The sequence below is a fragment of the Erithacus rubecula genome, assembly GCF_903797595.1.
Source record: "Erithacus rubecula genome assembly, chromosome: 2".
Lineage (NCBI taxonomy): Eukaryota > Metazoa > Chordata > Aves > Passeriformes > Muscicapidae > Erithacus > Erithacus rubecula.
Window position 1 is genome coordinate 27,298,286 of NC_136685.1, and position 19,777 is coordinate 27,318,062.

General features: G+C 34.0%; 1 protein-coding gene across 6 annotated transcripts in view; it reads left to right on the forward strand.

The window, feature by feature from the left end:
- ADGRB3 (adhesion G protein-coupled receptor B3) overlaps window positions 1-19,777 on the forward strand; it is a 436,843-nt gene that overhangs the window by 245,345 nt on the left and 171,721 nt on the right. For all 6 annotated transcript variants that reach the window (XM_079298882.1, XM_079298884.1, XM_079298880.1 and 3 more), the window contains 4 exons: window positions 6,523-6,669; window positions 7,390-7,465; window positions 12,232-12,334; window positions 18,162-18,205. In XM_079298882.1, the coding sequence (XP_079155008.1) occupies window positions 6,523-6,669; window positions 7,390-7,465; window positions 12,232-12,334; window positions 18,162-18,205 (370 nt within the window). The remainder of the gene's footprint in view (window positions 1-6,522; window positions 6,670-7,389; window positions 7,466-12,231; window positions 12,335-18,161; window positions 18,206-19,777) is intronic.

Below are 19,777 nucleotides of genomic sequence, written 5' to 3' on the forward strand. Positions count from 1 at the left end.
GTTCTAATTTAAGAATTTATTGCTTCTGTGTGGATGGCCATAAGAAGTAGTAGATGGTTAAGTAACATTTTCTTAGGAGCCTTTTTCTGAACATGGTTTGATGTTGGTTCACTGTGAGGGGATTTCATCAATGTTACTTCCAGAAGGAAAGTTGCCTTGTTGTTTTTCTCATGTTCATGTAAGAGGATGCCACTTCACCACAGTCCTTCTGTTGTACATAAGCTTGTAGGTGGTAAGAAGTGAGTTTATCTTTGGGCTAAGAGAAGGATTTTAATCAAGCCTGCTCACATGCAGAGTTCTGTAGAAAATCTGGAGATGCACAAATCACTCTCTTTTAAATGGGGGTTTCACCGTTTGTGCCTGTTGCAAATAATTATGAGATTTAAGTGGATAGAGAATGTCTGTTATAAGTATCTTCTTCAATCTTCATCTGGCTCTTTGTTGATGATTCAGGCAAGACTTTGTTTCCCGTGTATCCAACATGGCCTAACTTAAATAAGCTTATTTAGTCTGTAAAAAACAAAGGTTTTGTCATTAAGGTCAAAAGAATAATTCTGTAATGTATAAACATTGTTTTAATTGAGTAATCTTAATGTAGATGTTTTACAGAAGTGCTCAGTATTCTGAATTTCAACACAGAAACCTTTCATATTCTTTGTGAAAATCATCTAAGGCAATTGCAATACTATTTTACCCAGAAATAGATTTAGCAGGGGCTGTTCCAGAAGGGCAGTAAAACATTGTCTGTTACAAAAATCAAAATGTGTTAATTGATGAACTCAAATTTACTAAATGCTGAATAATATATACTTAGTATACCATCAATGAGCAAGTCAAAATAGGATAAGAAAATAGCAAGTGAGACTGCTAATATACTCATTCTCCATTACCTTTAACTGAAATGCAATCAAATTCTTTATCTTGAGTTATTGCAAATTAGAGACCAATGTGATTATTGTGCTGTGAAGCACAAAAAACCCATAGTGTTATCACTTACAAGAGAGCAGAATCAGAACTGGTATTGCAGCTAAGGGGAGAGGTCTGTAGCTACCCATAGATCAGGGGAAGAGGTGGGGCAGGCAATGCACTCCTGTCTCTGGTGACCAGTGACAGGACTCTAGGAAATGGCTGAAGCTGTGTTGGTGGGCGTCAGGTTGGATATTAGGAAAAGGTTCTTCACTCAGAGTGTGGGCACTGGAAAAGGCATCACAGTACCAAAGTTTTCACAGCCCCAGGGTTTCCAGAGTTCAACGAGCATTTGGACAATGCTCTCAGGCACATGGTGTGACTCTTGGAGTAGATGTCCTGTGCATGCTGTAATTTTAAAACTTGAATCTGTATTGTGAGAGATGAAGTTGCACTTAGTCCATGAGAAAACATCCAGTTGTTTTTCTGTCATGATTTTCAGTGAATCTGATTTTCTGTTCAAATTGATTATTCAAGGGTCTAATTCTGAAATTTTGCCAGTTTTTGTTGAATACAGGAGGCTAATGGGTGAATAATAAAGAGGAGGGGAAATGATTCATGGCACTTACTTGGTTGCTTTTTTCTAGTTGTTGTTTAGCAGCCTGATCAATCAGAGAGCTACTAAGTTGCATTAGGAAGTTTATAACTCACTCAGGGTTGTAGGGATCAAGACAATATGTTTCAGCTTTTCTTTTCTAGGCCATGATCTACAAGAGCTACTCATACGGGAACTACAATATTTTTTTCACTCCAAGTTTTCTTGACACATTAATTGATTACTTTTGTGCTGTTCCAAATAATCTGCTTAAATTCATTCACATATTATTGTGAGTAACCAGGTCATTTTTATAGTGATGGAAAATTGTCTATTCCTACCAGCTTGGCCTTAATCAGTTACAACAATATTTTGTATTAACTGATTTTAGTATTATCAGTCAGTAGTTGCCAATTCTAAAATTTTCAGTAGAGCAGTATCAAACAGGTTGTCTGCAATTGCAACATAAAAATTAAAGGGAAAATAAGTATTTGTAAAGAATATTAAGAATTAATCCATTACAGTTTAAAACAATCACTAAATTGATTAGACTAGACTACTTACATGGATTCTGTTGAATCAATATTTGCTAGGGAATCATCAAATATTAATGCATTTTTATTGAGCGATTGTCTTGTAGTTTATACCAAAGTGCATCAAAAAGTACTGAAAGAAGCCTCTTGTCTCAGGCTTCCACCACCCAGAGTTCAACCTGCAGCTTGCACAGAGAGCACCTGTACTCGATCACAGAATGACACAATTATAGAATATGGTGAGTTGGAACAGATCCATCACTGAATCCAGCTCCTGGCCCTGTGCAGAACAACCCCAAGAATCAGACCATGAGCCTGAGATCTTTGTCCAAACATTTCTTGAACTCAGTCACACTTGGGGCTGTGATCACTTCTCTGGGAAGCCTGTTCAGTGCCCAAGCACCCTCTGGGTGAAGAACATTTTTTTTGATATTCAACCTAAACTTCCCCTGACAGGGCTTCAGCCTGTTCCCTTGGATCCAGTCACTGGTCACCAGAGTAAAGAGATCAGGACCTTCCCTTCCACTTCTCATGAGACTGTTGAATACCACAGTGAGGTCTCCCTTCAGTCTCCTCCAGGCTGAGCAGACCAAGTGAGCTCAGCCACTCCTTGTACAGCTTCACCTCCTGACCCTTCACCATCCTCCTCACCTCCTTTGGACACTCTCTAGTAGCTTAATGTCTTCCTTATATTTTGGTGTCCAAAACAGCAGGCAAGACTTATAAAAATAGCTGTGATACAAATAAATAAAAAGAGAATTTTCCATATATTAGATGACTTTAATTTAACATGGCACATAAAGATTTTCCCCAGCTTCTGCTTAGGTAATTTTAATTTCAGTTTTCTTTTTTTTCTGTTTTTTCATCTTTTTGTTTTCCTACTTTACATTTTCATTCTTATTCATGTTCTCTTTGACTATTCTTCCACTAGTATACAATTTGCATGTTTGCACAAACAAACAAAAATACTCATACCACAGTGCCTAAAAGTATCCTTGTTTGCCAAGTGTTCCATCTCACCAGGACATGATGGTTTGGTATGGTAATTTAAAATAATAATTTTAAAAAACCAAACCAAAACAAAAAACCACCAAAAACACCAAAAAACCAAACCTGTGAGAAACTTTTTTTTTTTTTTTTTCAAATGAGAAGACAGTCCTTGTGTGGCAATTGCAGAACTTAATAATTTGGGTTCCAGAATTTGAAGCATTGTTTTCTATACAAACCTAAAATAAGAAGAATACAATGAAGTGTCAAGTGATAATCTTACTATCTATGTAAAAGGACCTTGCATTTGAGTTTCTGACATACAAATGACCCAGCACATGAATTATATATATATTCCTCTAAAAGGCTTGTTAACTTTCAGTTCACACTAAGTAATTATTTTATGCTGCAGATTAAAACAGAGCTAGAGAATCTCAATTCACAATGGAAATACAGATGATCATGAGCCAAAGTTTCATTGAAATGAGTCATAGAGTAATATTTAATAAGAATATTAGCTTTCCTAAAATATAAAATACAGTTTAAAGTGATACTGAAGAGCTGGAATCTATTTCATGTATTCACCTGGTTGTGTTGATAGACCTGAAATAGTTGCCTCCAGTCAAATTCCATTAAATTATCTTACACCTTGGAGCATCATTAGGCACATCCTCGTGGAACTGTTTGGTAAAGTATCTGAAAAAAAGACCTTGTAATCTGTGTGGATCTGCAAGAGGCAGACTTTGAAGGACATAAAATATGCACAGCTGGCTCATGGTCAACTTTCCATCACCCAGGATGCCTAGGTACCTTTCCATAGCACTGCTTTCCAGAATCTCATTCCCCAGTCTGTATGGAAGTCCAGGGTTTGCCCCATCCCACGTGTCAAATCCAGCACTTTCTTGTGTGAACTTCTGATGGTTGGTGATTGCCCAGCCCTCTGATTTAGCAGGGTCTCTCTGCAGGGAAGGTCTCCCTGCCTTCGAGGGAGCTTCAACAGCTCCTGCCAGTTTTGTACCATCTGTGAACTTGCTTAGTGCCTCTTCCAGTCCTGCCTTCAGGTCGTTTATGAAGTTGTTAACAGGAACAGGGCTGAGGATGGAGCCCTGTGTAACTCTCTGGTGACAGGTCACCATCATCCTTTGTGCCTGACCTGTGGGCCAGTTGCTCACCCATTACATGATGCATTTATCCAGCTGAATGCTGGACATTCTGTCCAGAAGAATTCTGTAAAAGAGTATCAAAAGCTTGACTGAAATCCAGGGAGATCACATCTACTGGCTTCCCTTGATCAGCTAGGTGGGTTACCTTGTCATATATGGAGATCAGGCTTGATAAGCAAGACTTTTGTTTGATTGTAAGTAAAAAAAATTATCTGAACCAAGAATGGAAATATATAAGATTATAGAATAATGTGAATTTTGAAAGAACTTTGAGATAATTTAATCCAACTGTAAACCAAACACTGCCAATAAACACATACGTTTATATTTATTCCATATAAGCCTTAAGTCAAAGTTTTAGGTTTTATGCTTTGCTTTTGTTATTCATCACCTAAACAATAACAAATATTTTGGAATTTTTGGTTCTGAGTATTGCTTAGGTTCCATGACAAATGACCCTATTTAAAATACAAAGAGACAGAGTACAGAAAGTACTGTCCTAGACCCTCACCATTTATCCAGTCCTAAAGTGGTTTCCTGTTTTGCAGAGTGAATTCCATTGAATAACATTGATTTCCTATTTCAATAAAGGAAACTGTCATCCAAAAGGCGTATGAAATATTAAGGCTCTACTGTCTAATTAGATAGATACATAGATGTACAGATAAATACTGTACAAATAAAAAACATCCCAATATTATCTTTTACAGGCTGTATTTAATTTTTAAAACTAAATAAGTGTTAGTTTAATTTTATTTATGGGAAAAATAAAATTATTTTTAAATTTTATGACCTAATGAAAAAATCCATTTTTACAATGTTAATATATTCTGTATAATCATTGATTGCATGTGAAAGCACATAATCCATTTTATGCCCCAGTAATTCTGAAACACCTGAACTCTATTCCCTCCACACACCACCTGAAAATTCACATGACTAAGCATCCCCTTGGTGCTGGGAATGGATTTGCCAATTGCAGCCTGGAGGGGATTTCATTTAGCATTATAAAGCCCTGATGATAGTTTTATAATGGGAAGTCTGAAACAACCTCAAGTACCACCTCGTTAATGTGATTCTGTGATACATAACCAGTCTAATTTGAAAATAAGAGTCAATTACTAATGATTATATTTCTAGAGTTAATACTGTTAACTTCTAAATTTTACTCTTCTTTTGGATTTGACTTACAGTTTTCTTTCAAACAAAAACTTCTGATGAGTCACCCAATGGTTTTCTATTTTAATTTTACTGTTCTGCTTGTTTCTACAGCTGTACCCCATTGTATTTCTGTTTAACCCCCTTGCAGAGTCCTTGCAGTGAAATCTTTATGCAGATCAAAGTATAGTTCTGATATCCAAACTCTTCCAACCACATTAGCCTCTGCATAAACTGATTAGGAAGGGCATTGCACAGGAAATGGTATCAACATGGCACATTAAGAATGCAGCTAGGCTCCCAGTGTGGTGTTTGTCATCTCTCTGAGTGTATATAAACCTTTGCAGCCCTGTCAATTCCTTTAAAATAGTTTGAGGCTTACTAGACACTGACTGTGTTGCCATGGAGTTGTACTTAAATTTCACAGCAAAGCTGAAACTGATTTCCAGGTGATAGTTGAGTTAGAAAATGGGGAAAAAACGGAAATGAGTAAACCAAATTCCAAACTGACTATTATTAGATTTGACACCTATTTCTTCTGTCTTGATATATGTATTATAAATAATACATATACACTGATGTTGTTTGGGTGCTGGAGGTTTTTGGTGGAAAAAACAAATTAAGAATGCAGAATGGAGATTATTCTTTCAACGAAGAGAAATTAGGTGCTATGCTGCTTTACTTTGTGTGAAAACAACAAGATCTTTTAATATGTTAATCTCCTTGATGGTTCTATCTTGAAATTGTGCCTGTATAGAGGATAAAAGTTCTTTTATTGCTTCATTAGCCTGTATCTAGAAGTTATGTTTCCCAAAGCAATTTTAAGCATCCTCTTACTTTTATTGTCACATTTGATCATTTTAGAATTAGGTCTGAAGACACAACAATGTCCTTATGTGTGAATTTCAGGGTATAAGCTGGTACATTCAATAATCCCTGTTAAGAAATTTAATCAGAATCTGGCTGACAAGTGTTACGATCAATACCACACAATTAATCCATAGTAGAACTGCATAATAAACAGAAGATTATGCTTTCTGAGCCAGTTACTGTACTGAGAATTCCTGCTTTACTTGAAATGTGTCATTAAGTTTTGTTATTGCTGTACTGTTGTCACTGTATGATGCTTTAACATATGAAATAATTTTAAATTTATGTGATTTTCTAATTTTCTTACTAGTGGCTAGCATTCAGAAGCTTCCTGCTGCATCTGTTTTAACTGACATCAATTTCCCCATGAAAGGAAGAAAAGGAATGGTTGATTGGGCACGGAACTCAGAGGACAGGGTTGTCATTCCAAAAAATATCTTCACTCCTATGTCAACAGGTAAAAAAGTGTATCAGCATGTTAATTTTCTATTAGCTTTAGTAAAGCAACTCTGAATCTGTCTCATGGGATCACTGTATAATATGGGAGTTATTTTATTCCTCTTCAAAAGAAATGCAGTACCCATAAATTTATCCTAGAGAGTAATGAATGGACTTAATTTCAGCACCTTGAGGAAAAAGTGCTGCATAAATCCTAGACATTATTTTCTACACCAAATAAACAATGCTTTACTTAGTTATTATGCCCAAGATTTAACCTGTTTGATATGAGGTGAGCTGAAGTGCAGCTCTACTGAACCCCCTGAAGCTGCTGTGTTCCAGCAGTCATTCCAGCATAACTCTTACCAAAGAAGCTCAACAGGCAAATAGCCTAACTTCAGATACAATTTATAAATATCATTGCAGTGCAGAACTCTGACATTAGAGAATTTCCAGACATTCTTTTGAGAATGCTTAATTATAAATGTAAATGAACTAGAATGGATGTCAGCATACAATGATGGATTTTTTGAAAATGTGAATTTTGATGGTTTAAATCTTTTGATATGCTCTTGACAGTGCTAAATTTTTATGACAGACTTCTAGGAGATAATTAAAAATTATGATAGTTTATTTAAAATAAAACTAGTATTGCAAAGATAAATGATATTCAGAAGTTTTCATGCTGATGAAAGCTTGGGAAAGAGAGTTTTAAAATCTTTCTCCTTACTCTTTTCAGAACTAGATGAATCAACTGTATTTGTACTTGGAGCAGTGCTATACAAAAATTTAGAACTCATTTTGCCCACTTTGAGGTAAGGAATTTCATACATACAATATGAATTGAACTATTTCAGGATAATAAATATACTGTAGAAGAGAATAAAAGCAGAAAGTCATGACTATTTATGTATTAGTACTGCTGGATATTTTTTTCATTATATTTATAATGTATATGCATGTATTAATCTTTCTTTCATGTTTAGTTACTTGTATCATAGAAATAACCTTTTCATCAAATTGGCTTAATTTATATTTTATGTAACCATATTAAACTTAGTTACAGAAATGTTTGATCAGAAGTATATGCAGTGATATGTACATTAATGCTCAGTCCACTTGTGCTTCAGTCTACTCCTTGTCCAGTTAGTACAAATGGTCTTGTAATGACATCATAACTTGATATACTAAAATTGTCTGCTCTACTTTACAGAAATCTCTAGCAAAAGTTTTCTGAATATATTTTAAATGCAAATTGTATTCAGAATGGATAGCATAGCTACAGAGAGGATCTGTTTTAGAAGCAAGACATGCATGTGATGAACAGCTGGAGCATATCAGCTTTGAGTGCCATGCACATGCAAAAAGATACAGGAAGGCCTCTTGTTTCATTGTTTCTTTTCCTTAGCAAAAGAAAATTGGAAATATTTCACCTCCTCTTTTTAATTATCAGTTATGATAATTTCATTGTCTGTAAATACTGTCTTATTTTATATGATCCTGTGCACCAGTGGTCTTTTAGTGCCCTTTTGCAGTAAAAGAAACACATGCAGATTGTGTCACAATAGTTGCCAATGAACTCACAATAATTAGAAAAGATAGTAATAGGGAAGCCACCAGGTCACTTTTCTTTTCTTTGCTTAGCCAAAACATCAGGATTTGAAACAAAGAATGGAAAAGCAAGAGGTTCTTGCCACAATCTATCTAAAAACAAAAAAAAAGGCTAATTCCTATGAAAATTTAAAAACTGATTCCTAAGAAAGTTTCAATATGCTGAGCAATGATGAGCTGTAAATTAGGGACAGAAATGTCTCTGAGACAGAGCACAGTTTGAAGAGTGATGTTCTGAGAGGACACCTGGAAGCCTGAAAGAGCTGGCAAGGGCCATCTGTGCTTAAGGCATGATATAAATGACATCTCATCCATTTCTGAAGTGTCACTAAGCACTTCCTATTGTTGTACCAGTTTCTGAAACTAGCCAGGAGGGAAGAGATATTTGTAAAAGGTTTTTTTTTTTACCCCACACTCAAAGAACCAGTGACAACTGGCTTTTTAGAGTTAGTTCTTTTTGGTAGACCTTAGGAAAAATCTGCCAGTCCTAGGAAAGCATCAATATGGCCATGTACTTTTCAGATCTTCATTTAGAGATTTTTTGCCATGAGTGTTTAAGCAAGAGCTTAGGGAAACAAAAAGAAAAAATTCTTCCTTATGAAAAATAGAAGAATGTTTTTTTCCATGCACAAGTAAATAAACTTCATCTGATTTTATTACCTAATATATTTTGCTGCATTGTACTGTTCTTGCAATGTCTTACAGATTTTTTAATAGCAGATACTGAAATATCGAATATTTTCAGAACTTTAGACTGTGTATTATTTCCATAGCTCTTGCACCCCTGAGCACACTTATGTTATTGTTAGGTTCACAGAAAATTGATTCTCAGTACAATACTCATCTAAAAGATATTATCTATAATTTCTCTCTTGAGCACTCTGAAGGAATACATTACATATTGCCATAATGTAGGATAGTTTTAAAATTTTCCTTTAAGAAATAAGAATAAAGATTCAATGATTTTGCTGTATCAAGTTTTTTTCCTATCACTTAAAAAACCACCTTAAATTTCCTGCTAAAATTTTCTTTGCTGGAATGTTCTCTTTCCCTATTTGAAACATCATTCCTAACCCTGAACTTCATGTGCTGTAAAACCAAAAAGGTCCTTAAATTTCTTTGGGTCAGCTTTGTTAGGCTAAGGATGTACCTCATGCAGGCTTTTATTGTTTCACATTACAGATTTAGCATCTGTAATTTTTCTGTAATGCATACAACTTTTACATATTGATCTATAACTTCGATCGTGCTGTCTTGGCATAGCTACATGCCTTATTCATAAGTTCATTTTTCTTAAGTAACATGGATTCATTCTAAAAAGAGAAGAAGACATGAATTTCATACTATATAGGATCAATGTGATTTCCCTTACATTAAAGTGTACCCTTAAAATTTATACCCTGGTAGGAAAACAGCTTAATAAAATAACTCTCTTTTATTAATAACATTATTGACTGAGATCAGAAAAAGAGCTCCAGGGGACAGCAGCTCTGAAAGCATTTCTTGAGCTTTTACTCCATCACTTTGCTATCTTGAATCTTCAAGGATTTATTCAGCCATCATTTCCAAGAAATTTAATAGATTGTTTTTGAATAATTTATTTCAAAACTTAACCATGATGAGCATTTTTTCAGACAGTCAGCAGAGCACCATCCTGTAAAACTTAATTTCTCGTTAAAATTGAATTTTAGATTATTTTTGATGAAGGAAAAGGAGCTAATGGTGAAGTCACTCTCCACTATAAAAAAACTGTAAGATAATGCACTTGCCCAGGAAGTGTGAGATAGATCATTTCCATTCTATTTTATTCACAACTTAAGAGGGACTGAAGCAAAAATGTCCAAGGACATTTTGTAAAAACTGTCTAACTGGATAATTGTTCTCAAAGCTGGGCTGTTGTTTAAAAAAGATCTTCAACAGAGATAGGAATGGCACTGGCACCAGTGGTTTTGAGCTTTTTCAGATTTTTGAAATTTTTTTGACTGCAAAGCTTTGAGCTTTAATTTAGATGCATCTTAATATGCTATGTGAGTTTAGAATGTACTTTAGAATATACTTTAGAATACTGGTTGTGTTCTTCCAGGAACTGTCCAAGCAGTTAAACATGAATATGCACATAGACATTCAGCCCAGACAGGACAGCAATGAGGGATGCACTTTTCATTTCACAGTAATATAGGCAGTTATATTTATTTTCTTGTGAAACAGTCTGCTAGGGGCTCTTGAGATTTTAAGTGGATTTGTAGAGTTTTAATGAGACCGAGGTAAAATGAATGTACTGAACTTAAAAACTAGGCACTTAGATGTTCTTTCAGATCTCACCCTAGAATTGTCAGAACTTCACCAAAATGAGATAGACCAAGGAAAATTTTTTTTCAATCACAAGGACTGACTGTAAAAGAGTACTGAAGTAGCAGTTGTTACAATAGTTTCCATGAATTTCCAAAACTGACATAATCTCTGAATACATAGTAAGTGCCATTTTCACTTTTCATGATGTTTTAGAAAAATCAAGTTTTTTATTTATATGGAGTTTTATTTGTCTAGAGGGGGGGGAGTTGGTTATTTTATAATTACAGATATTCAGCTACTGTAACTCTACAGAATGCACTAATTAGCTAAAACATTAAATTTTAGCTTGATAGATACATTTTTGTCAATAAGTGTGTGAGACTTAAAAGTGTAACCGAAGGGAAGAAATAGGAATTAAGTAAAATAGAAAATCAGTTCCATTATATTTTCATTATGTGATTTGGCTGAGTAAAATTGGACTAGAACTCATATCTTGCCCCAAAAGTACAATTTCATTCCTTGTGTTGAATGAAATGCCTGCTAAGCTAAGCTTCTATTACTGTAGCCATGGCAATTCCTGTTTCAATGATCCAGCAAAATGGAATTCTCTCCTAAATACAAACTCCCTAGAGAAAACAGACAATTAAACAACAACACAAGCAAAATAATATTTATACTGTCTATTATAATTACATCTAAACTCTTTAGTTTCTTCTTTGATAACATCCTTTGATAACATTCTTTGATAACATTTCTGTGAGGTGTGGAAAGCAGCATTGCACACAAAGTAAATACCATAATGATCACCAGAAACAGTCAGGCTGATAACTGCTGGTCATTCTAAACCTGATGGGGTCACAAGAAGCAAGGATCTCCAGCATGAACGTGTCAACATGTCTTTATGCCTGTATTAGCATGACCTTGGCACTACTAGTTCTGTCCTGGAAAGGTTGCTATGATACACAGCAATCCACATTTTACATGAAAAAATAAATTGATGATGTATTAGAAGAATTGATAGAAAGTTATTATTTTGCATAACCTGGTACAATAATGCAAGATCAAATCTAATCTCATGTATGAGAAAAAAATTCGTTGGTTTTGGCAGGATTTCACTCAGGGGACAATTGTGGTTTAGATTCTAAAAAGTATTTCAGGTGATGGAGTTGCCCACTCATATACCAAATACAATTTTTTCAAAATTGGAAACAGGTATGTTTTTTTCATGAGCACAGATTCAACAGAACTGTACAGTCTCCAATTGCACTCATCCATCTTCACAATCCTACCATTAACAGTCAGAAAAAAACCCCAGCACAGCACTTTGGAAGAAAAATTATTGTCTTTTATAAAACATATCTAGTGGGTGTATGTTGAAATAAGTAGATGAGATACACTCAAACATGCATAGAATGTTTGTGTCATCAATGCATTCTTCTAATTAATAAATAGTACTTTAAGGAATTGCACTTCTGCATCTTTGGTGCTTTTCAGTCATCGACATGTTGAGTACAGTTAGAAATAAGTGTTTTCACCACTTTCAAACAAATTATATTCTCCCTTAATATTGTCAAGTAAAGTCACAGAAAATACCAGATAAAATCTTTAAATGTAATATTAGAAGTCTCATTTAACCTTCCAAACACTTACATTTTCCATTTTTTACATATTCTTACAGGAATTTTACAGTTGTTAATTCAAAAATCATTGTTGTTACTATACGACCTGAGCCTAAAACCACAGATTCTTTCCTGGAGATAGAACTGGCCCACCTGTCTAATGTAAGTACAAGGGTAGTTGATATGTTTATACAAGAGTATTTTCCAGATCACATTGGAGAAAAAAATTAGTGTTGTTTTAAATACTAGGTAATAAAATACAGTTTAACTTCTGAAATTCAAGCCCAGGAATAGTGTAATAATCAATGAAAGGAATATTGTTTTGTATACTTGTTTCATGCATGCATATAAACAGAACAAAATTAAAACTTGTTTTGTGAATGTTGAGGATTTTTGTTAAAGAGCAATTTATAATGAATAGTTTCCAATAATTGCTTTCACAGTTACAATTGGAAATGCATTATTGTACTGACTACTTTACCTTTTGATCCCTGCATAGGTCATAGAGCTACAGAAGTTCTTCCTTTCTTTCACTATTTTATAAAAGCCAGTTGTTATTTAACCCATTGGAGCAGATTACAAAAATGCTCTGGTTCCAGTTTAGCTTACAGTCCTCATAAATGCTTGAGATATTGTGTGCAATTATTTAAATTCTATACTTTTCAGGCTTTAGTCCCAAATATGAAAAAAGTTCTTTAATTCCAAATATATGAAAAATATAAAGATTTTTTTTCTTTCTGTTTTTAGCAGTCTCCCAGTGCTCACAGGGAGAATAAAATATATCTTTTGTGTTCAATTTTTTCATATATAATACTGGCAAAATAATGTTAAATAACCAGCATGGGGGTAATTTATGTGAAGTCACAATATATAAACTCTCTCTGTTTATGTTCTTGAGAGCTAGAGTTTTCTTTTTATAAAGTCATAAAGAGTCAGTTAGAAGAGACAGCTACTCAGGCTTTTGCAAATAATATCGTTATGCAAGAATTTTTAAAGCTGTAATTTTTAAGCTAAAAGAAGTTACTCAGGTGTTCATACAGATACAATTCAGCCAGAGAAGATCCAAATACTTCAGTCAGTAGCAAAATCGAAGTAGTGAGTCTGGCCAAAAGTATGAAGAAAACTTTTCGAACTCTACATCTTTCATCAACATTTTACTCAAGGTTAAGAAAAAACTATTTTGCAATCAGTGCTCATTATGACCTGCCATTTGGTTCCCAGAAAAATACCAGTGCAAAGAACATCTCAGTGAAAGCTTGGCAGAAAAAAAGGAATGTAGGAACATGAACTGAGCTAACTCCTTGCCTTTCAACAACATTAAAAGTGTATTGATGAAGAATTTTGTCAATTTGGGGTTTTATAGTTTTCTGTTTCAATTTTTTTATAAGATGTTTTAGGACATAAAGATATCATGTTCTGTTTTATTTTCATTCAAACCTAAATTACATCATATATATTATGACAAAATCTCAATCTTTAACATAACTTGTTTCTGTCAGGTATTTCACTAAAAATATTACAGTGTTTGCTGAAGTAAACACAAATTAATCCTATATATGAGGGGGAAAATCAATCACCTTTGAAATAGAATACTTATTTTATTATGATCATTATTAAGAAGAATTTGTAGTAGTTTTCAGTGCTAGATTTTAATGATTGGGGTGCTATTACACAAATTGCAGAATATGACATATTTTGAAACTGAAAGCACTACTTGCAAAGGTAACAGGTAAGGTGGCACATGGGGTAACAGGTAAGAAAAAAAAATCTCATTAATTTGGTCACATGCAAGAAAAGAAGTTTTAAAATCATGTAAGAATATAATACTGCTAAGCAATTTATCAGCATTGAACATACTTCTAGACCAAACACAAGCTAATAAAACAAGGACAACACAGGCAAGACTAGACTAATAAAAGTTTGAACTGCTAACCCCAGAAGATGAAATCCTACAAAATTCTTAGAGTGGGCTTTCTTTTTCATCTTTTTTTTATCAGTCCCTTTGATTAATTTACAGAGCAAGTTTTTGCCAAGTTTGAAGAACTTGGAAATTAAACTTCATTGTTACAAAAGATCAGATTAGGCATGCTGATTGTCACCTTGCTTTGGCAACCATTCAGTAATGGAATATTAATTAATATTGTATGAGCTCATGTCTTGACAATACAAAAAGATAATAACCTTTCCAATACATATCAGATAATTTCTCTTTTTTTTGTTCAGTTTTTTATCCTATAATATAATCTAGAGAAGCATCCAGTGCTTTGATCAATTTTGATACATACTATATTTAAGTAGGATCTTAATCCACCTGAATATACAAGTTGGATTGGCAGATACAATGCCAATATATTGCTCCAGAAAATCTGTGAATACAAATCAGTCGTATAATTTTAGTATCGTTAAACTTTGGTCATTTGTGTTCAAGACTTAGCCTTCATAATGGGACTGTGGTTTAAAGAAATAGGGCTGTAGATTCACAGAAATAATATTTTGTAAATCTCAGTATTCCTTTAGACTGAATCTAATTCTTTGCTATAATTTTCTCTGCTGAAAATAAGGATTAATTATATTATAATATATTACCATAGAATGAGCTAGATAAAACCATTGTTAATATATCTTTAATATTTTAACCTCATGCATTAATGGCTCACAGATTAAATGTTATGTTAGTTAAATAGATTAATTATTAAAGACAAAATAAGATATGTTCTTTTTCATCTGATTTTTTACTATGTCAGTGTTGTATTTGTTCTTTCCAAATCTTTGTTCTTTGAAATGCTGTTCATTTATTCAGAACAGCTTGTTTGCAAATTGATTTAATGATATTTTAAGTATTTTGTAGAGCATGCCTACTAGTACATAGGAGTATATACACATATTTTTTCTTTCACCTCCTTATCTACTGATTAAATTAAGTAAATAAGACATGAAAATGATAGATAAATGGATCATTTACCAAGAATTAATACAGCTAATTAAAATCAGGCTTAAAATACCAATTTATTCAATATTTATAGTAATTTCTTCATTTTTTATCCACTTTATTAATAAAACTGCAGGATTATCTTTTGGGGGAAGTACAAATCCCAATTGCATGTGCTGTTTGAAATATATTGCATGGTATTTGGATTTGTAAGTAAATAAAAATATAACAGAGAGCTGACCAGAGTGGAATGTGGGTTGCAATACATCATTGCTCAGTTGGTTAGAGCACTGAGCTAATAACAATGAGCACCAAGATTGTGGGTTCAACCTCCCTATGGCCATTCACTTAAGAGTTGGGCTTGAGGATCCTTGTGGATCCCTTTCAGTTCAGAATATTCTGGGATCTGTTATTTTGAGAACAGATTTGGTCTTATAAACTGTGAACATATAGAGGAACATGGCCACATTTTTCCAGTAGTTAATTAAAGGTACACTTTAATTAAAGCAATCTTTTAAAAAAATGAGCAACTCAAACAGAATTTTGTTTGCTCTAGAGGGAGTATGAGATTCAACCTTCTGACAGCAGAGAAGTTTACTCCAGGGCCATAGAATAACCAGCCAGCAGTAGCATAGGACATGAAGCTTTCAGTACAACTGAAAACCCTGGCTACACAACACAGTTGGCACAGTGCTGGGTAGCTGTCAAACTTGCCAATCACATCTCAAAAGTTCAGTTTTATATGCCAGAGAGAGATACATACACATGCACACTCACACCCATATGCCCATTTTTGAGATATCCAAGTAATGTACTGTAGTGTATAAATCAATGCTAAGCAGTTGTAAATGCTAATGAGCACAGTAGCTGCATTCTTAGCTGCAGCTGAGTAATTAGCTGGTGGGAGCACTGCCCTCACAGAGAGCCTAGCTGTTGGAGGCAGCTCTACAACAGCAGTGCAGCATTGCCAAGGGGTACCCCAGAAAGGCTGTGAAAAAGGGAGCAACAGATTAAAGGCGAAGAAGCAAATAGAGAAACAGGCTCTTTGTGGTCCCTGCCGTGCTTGTAGAGTATTTGATCAAGTATCAAAAGAGGAAGAAGTTCTGAAAGGGTTCTGTGCCCTTGCAAGCTGCCAGTTCTGGTGTAACAAACCCTCCCACAAGACTTTCTTGTGGAACAGGGGTATTATTTATCCTGCTTCCCCTGTTTCTGCCTAATCACTCATTAGTGACTGCAATGGCCAAACAAACTCTTTTCATTTGAATATATTTCAAAGAGAGCAAAATGTGTGATCTGACAGCATTTTTATTGTGTTTCAGCTATCTGCAAAGGTTTTTATTCCCCTCCATTTTTTAGATTTCTTTATAATGGACTTTTTTTTTCTGAAAATGTTATTGTACCCATTCTATTTGCACTGTGGGAATGGCAAGCATAAGCTGTATGATGTCCACTGCTGGGAAAGACAAGTCTTAGATCTGAAAGATGCAAAGCCTTATTATGGTGCAGTTATGGAAGAATGTTTTTAATATTCATATAGCTGTATCAGATTTTAAGTAAAACTTCTTCAGTTAGACTTACTATACAAATTATTACTCTTTATAAAATGACATTTTAAAGAAAAATTTAATTCTGCATTGGTATTCTTTCGTTCTTAATTCTTATCCTTCTATCTCTTAGTCCATCAATGTATCTGAAAACTCCTGGCAAGTGATGCAGGATCTGGTCTCTGAATCTCAATTGGCCTATTGTCCACTGCTTTATCCTGTGCCTTCTTCACCTTCCTCTTCTTTGTATTATAAATACTTCAAGGGATGGAGCATCCTTTATTTATGTTTGTACAGTGCTATGTAAATATAAAGTGCCATAAGTATATGTTGATTTTAAATATTTATACTCTACTCATAAAATTCAATGCAGTCAGCAAAATACTGAAGTAGAGGCTCGAAAATTCCCTAAATGCCTCTCTCACAAGCATCTCCAGGAGGACCTTTTTTATCTTTGATAAAGTGGTAGATGGAATAATTTAAATATTTAATTGATTTTTACCTTATACATTGCCATGTTTTTCTATAAATAAATAATTTTTGAGAGTAAAATATTAAGGTGTACTTTGTTTATATGAAAGTACCTTTATATCTACTGCATCTACACTGTTCTCCTGCATTGAGATCCAAAAATAATGAACTCCACCTGTTTCTTCAAATCACTTGCAATTTTTAAAAATACATCTTTATTTTATATTTTATGGTTTTTTAATGTAGTTTTGACTCCTGGGAATATCTAATGCTTATAGTGAACAAGAATATAGTTTAGCACTTCTAAGTACTTGTAAGTCAATTTGAGTGAATTTTAATTTTGTCTCTACACTTCCTAGGCAACAAAATAAACATGTATAATTTTATAGATTTTTTTAATTTCCCAATTTTTTTTCCATAGTTTAGTGATCTGTAATAAAAACCTAGATTCCCTTTCTGTTCTAAATCAAATCAGAGAAATCTTCCACAAACTCTGACAAGATGGGAGCTGATATTGTAAAGCTCAACCACAAGCAAAAAAAATGTTTTGAGCAAAAAACTCTGCTGATTTAGGACCTAATTGGTAAAACCTTTGGACACTGTATGTGGAATGTGTGAATCTGAAATCACAACCTCAAGACATTTTGCCCAACATGTGCTTAAAATGTTTAAATTCGTTACTGATTTTGATATCCAAGTTCCTAAGAGCTCTAAAGATCTCCCTCTAAAAACACCAGAAATGTTCAGTCAAGTCTCTTAGCTGATTAACAGATCTCATCTTTTACTTCCACTAGGATATACCAAATAGACAACTTTATGCTTTCCTTATCTGAGCAGAGAATGCACATATACTCTGCTCTGAGGTTCAAGTGTCTTCAAAACACCTTATAAATATTAACCCTAAGGATTTACCATTTCAGTGGCATCAATTCATCAGAGTATGAGGATGATCTTGAAGGAGAAGACCCAAATAAATTTTTAGTTCAAGCATGACAAATTTTTTTTGCATATGGGTAACTAATAGGTCTGTTTGTTTTCTTCCTAGGGCACATTGAATCCCTACTGTGTGCTGTGGGATGATTCAAGAATGTAAGTGACAGATGTTTGCTTCTATTGCTATAGCTCGAATATTACAAAGTACCTGATAATATTGAAATAGTTGGTCTGTAAATGGGTTGATACAAGGGCAGAGAAAGTGAACCTTTGACAGAGTGGGGATACTGGATTCTCCAGTCACTTGGTTTCCTTTTTGCAGATATAGAAACTGAAATATTTCAATATCTCACCAGAAAGAGACTACTTACATAGTAATTTTAATCTGCTTTCAAGATTAAAATGAGAATGGCTAAGAACTGTAGTTTCTTCATGGTAGTTGCTGGGCAACAAGCAAGTGGGTAAATGATGAGACAAATAACTAAGGAAGACTCATTTCTGCTACTGCAGGGAGAAATACTATTTTCAAGTGTGATCCCCACAGCAATCTTCATTTTGTTGGTTCAAATTTTCATTTTAGTTTATTAAAATAATAGCTATATACTAAGCAGTGAAATCTTACTATTAGTCTTCTACATTTTTTAGTGTTTCCCTTCTAGAGCAAAAAAGTAAAATTTTACTGTAGGAAAAAAACCTGGTAAAATCCAATTGTGGTTTAATATTAATCCTAAATTTGTGCAGTTGTAATTTTCTGCATTAATCTTTCACATTAATTTGCCATTCAAGTCAAGGTGAACTTTGCATTGATGCAGATTAAGTGTTTCAAGAGGGAACCCTATATGGTTGCCATGTTATTTTTTTAAAGATGATGTTGTACTTATCCAGGTATATTATATATGTCTTCTAATACATACTTATCTACAGTGTTAGAAATTGCATGAGTTTTGTGATTTTGTGTGGTTTTTTCCTTGAGCTTGGGTTTACATCAGCACACTGATGGCTGAGAAAAATGTGAAACTTCAGACATGATATTAGAATTTTTTCCAAATACAAGTAGTGCTGTAGACTGTGCCTCTGCAAAAGAATCACAATACTGTTATTTGCCACTGATATCATATATTCAATTTCCATGAAATCTGTGGAAGTAAATAAGAGACTTCATATTATGCCTTATTAGAAGCACATAAAAAGCAAAACATTTGGAACATGTTCTTTATTTTCTCTTCCCAGTATTTGGCTAATACCAGAGTGGTACAGTGGTTTGTTTATGATTTTTTATATGGACAACTTTCAGTACTTTGATTTCACTGTTCCTGTCCAGAATATCAGAGGCACATTTGAGTACAATTAGACTACTAAAAAAAACCCCACCACGATGCATATTTAACAAAGTGATTAAAAGATTTTATTCAGATATTTGCAATGAATGTGCGAAGTAGTTGCAAACAACTGCATTTTGTGTTTGCCACTTGTTTTGCATTTCTCTTAGTATTTTTTATGGAGAAATTCAGTGCTACATATAAGAACTGCTTTCCATATGCTTCAGAATCTAGATTGAAAAGTAAACTTGAGAAACATCTAAAATTTACATAAAGCTTACATAAAATAGTCTGAGGGTTTTGAGGGAGAAACATGTGCTTTTGTGTTCTGAAGGATATCTTTTCTTGGTATATTATTTAATACCAGCTATTGAATATATTAGAAAATGTGAAGCCTGGGGGTGTTCTC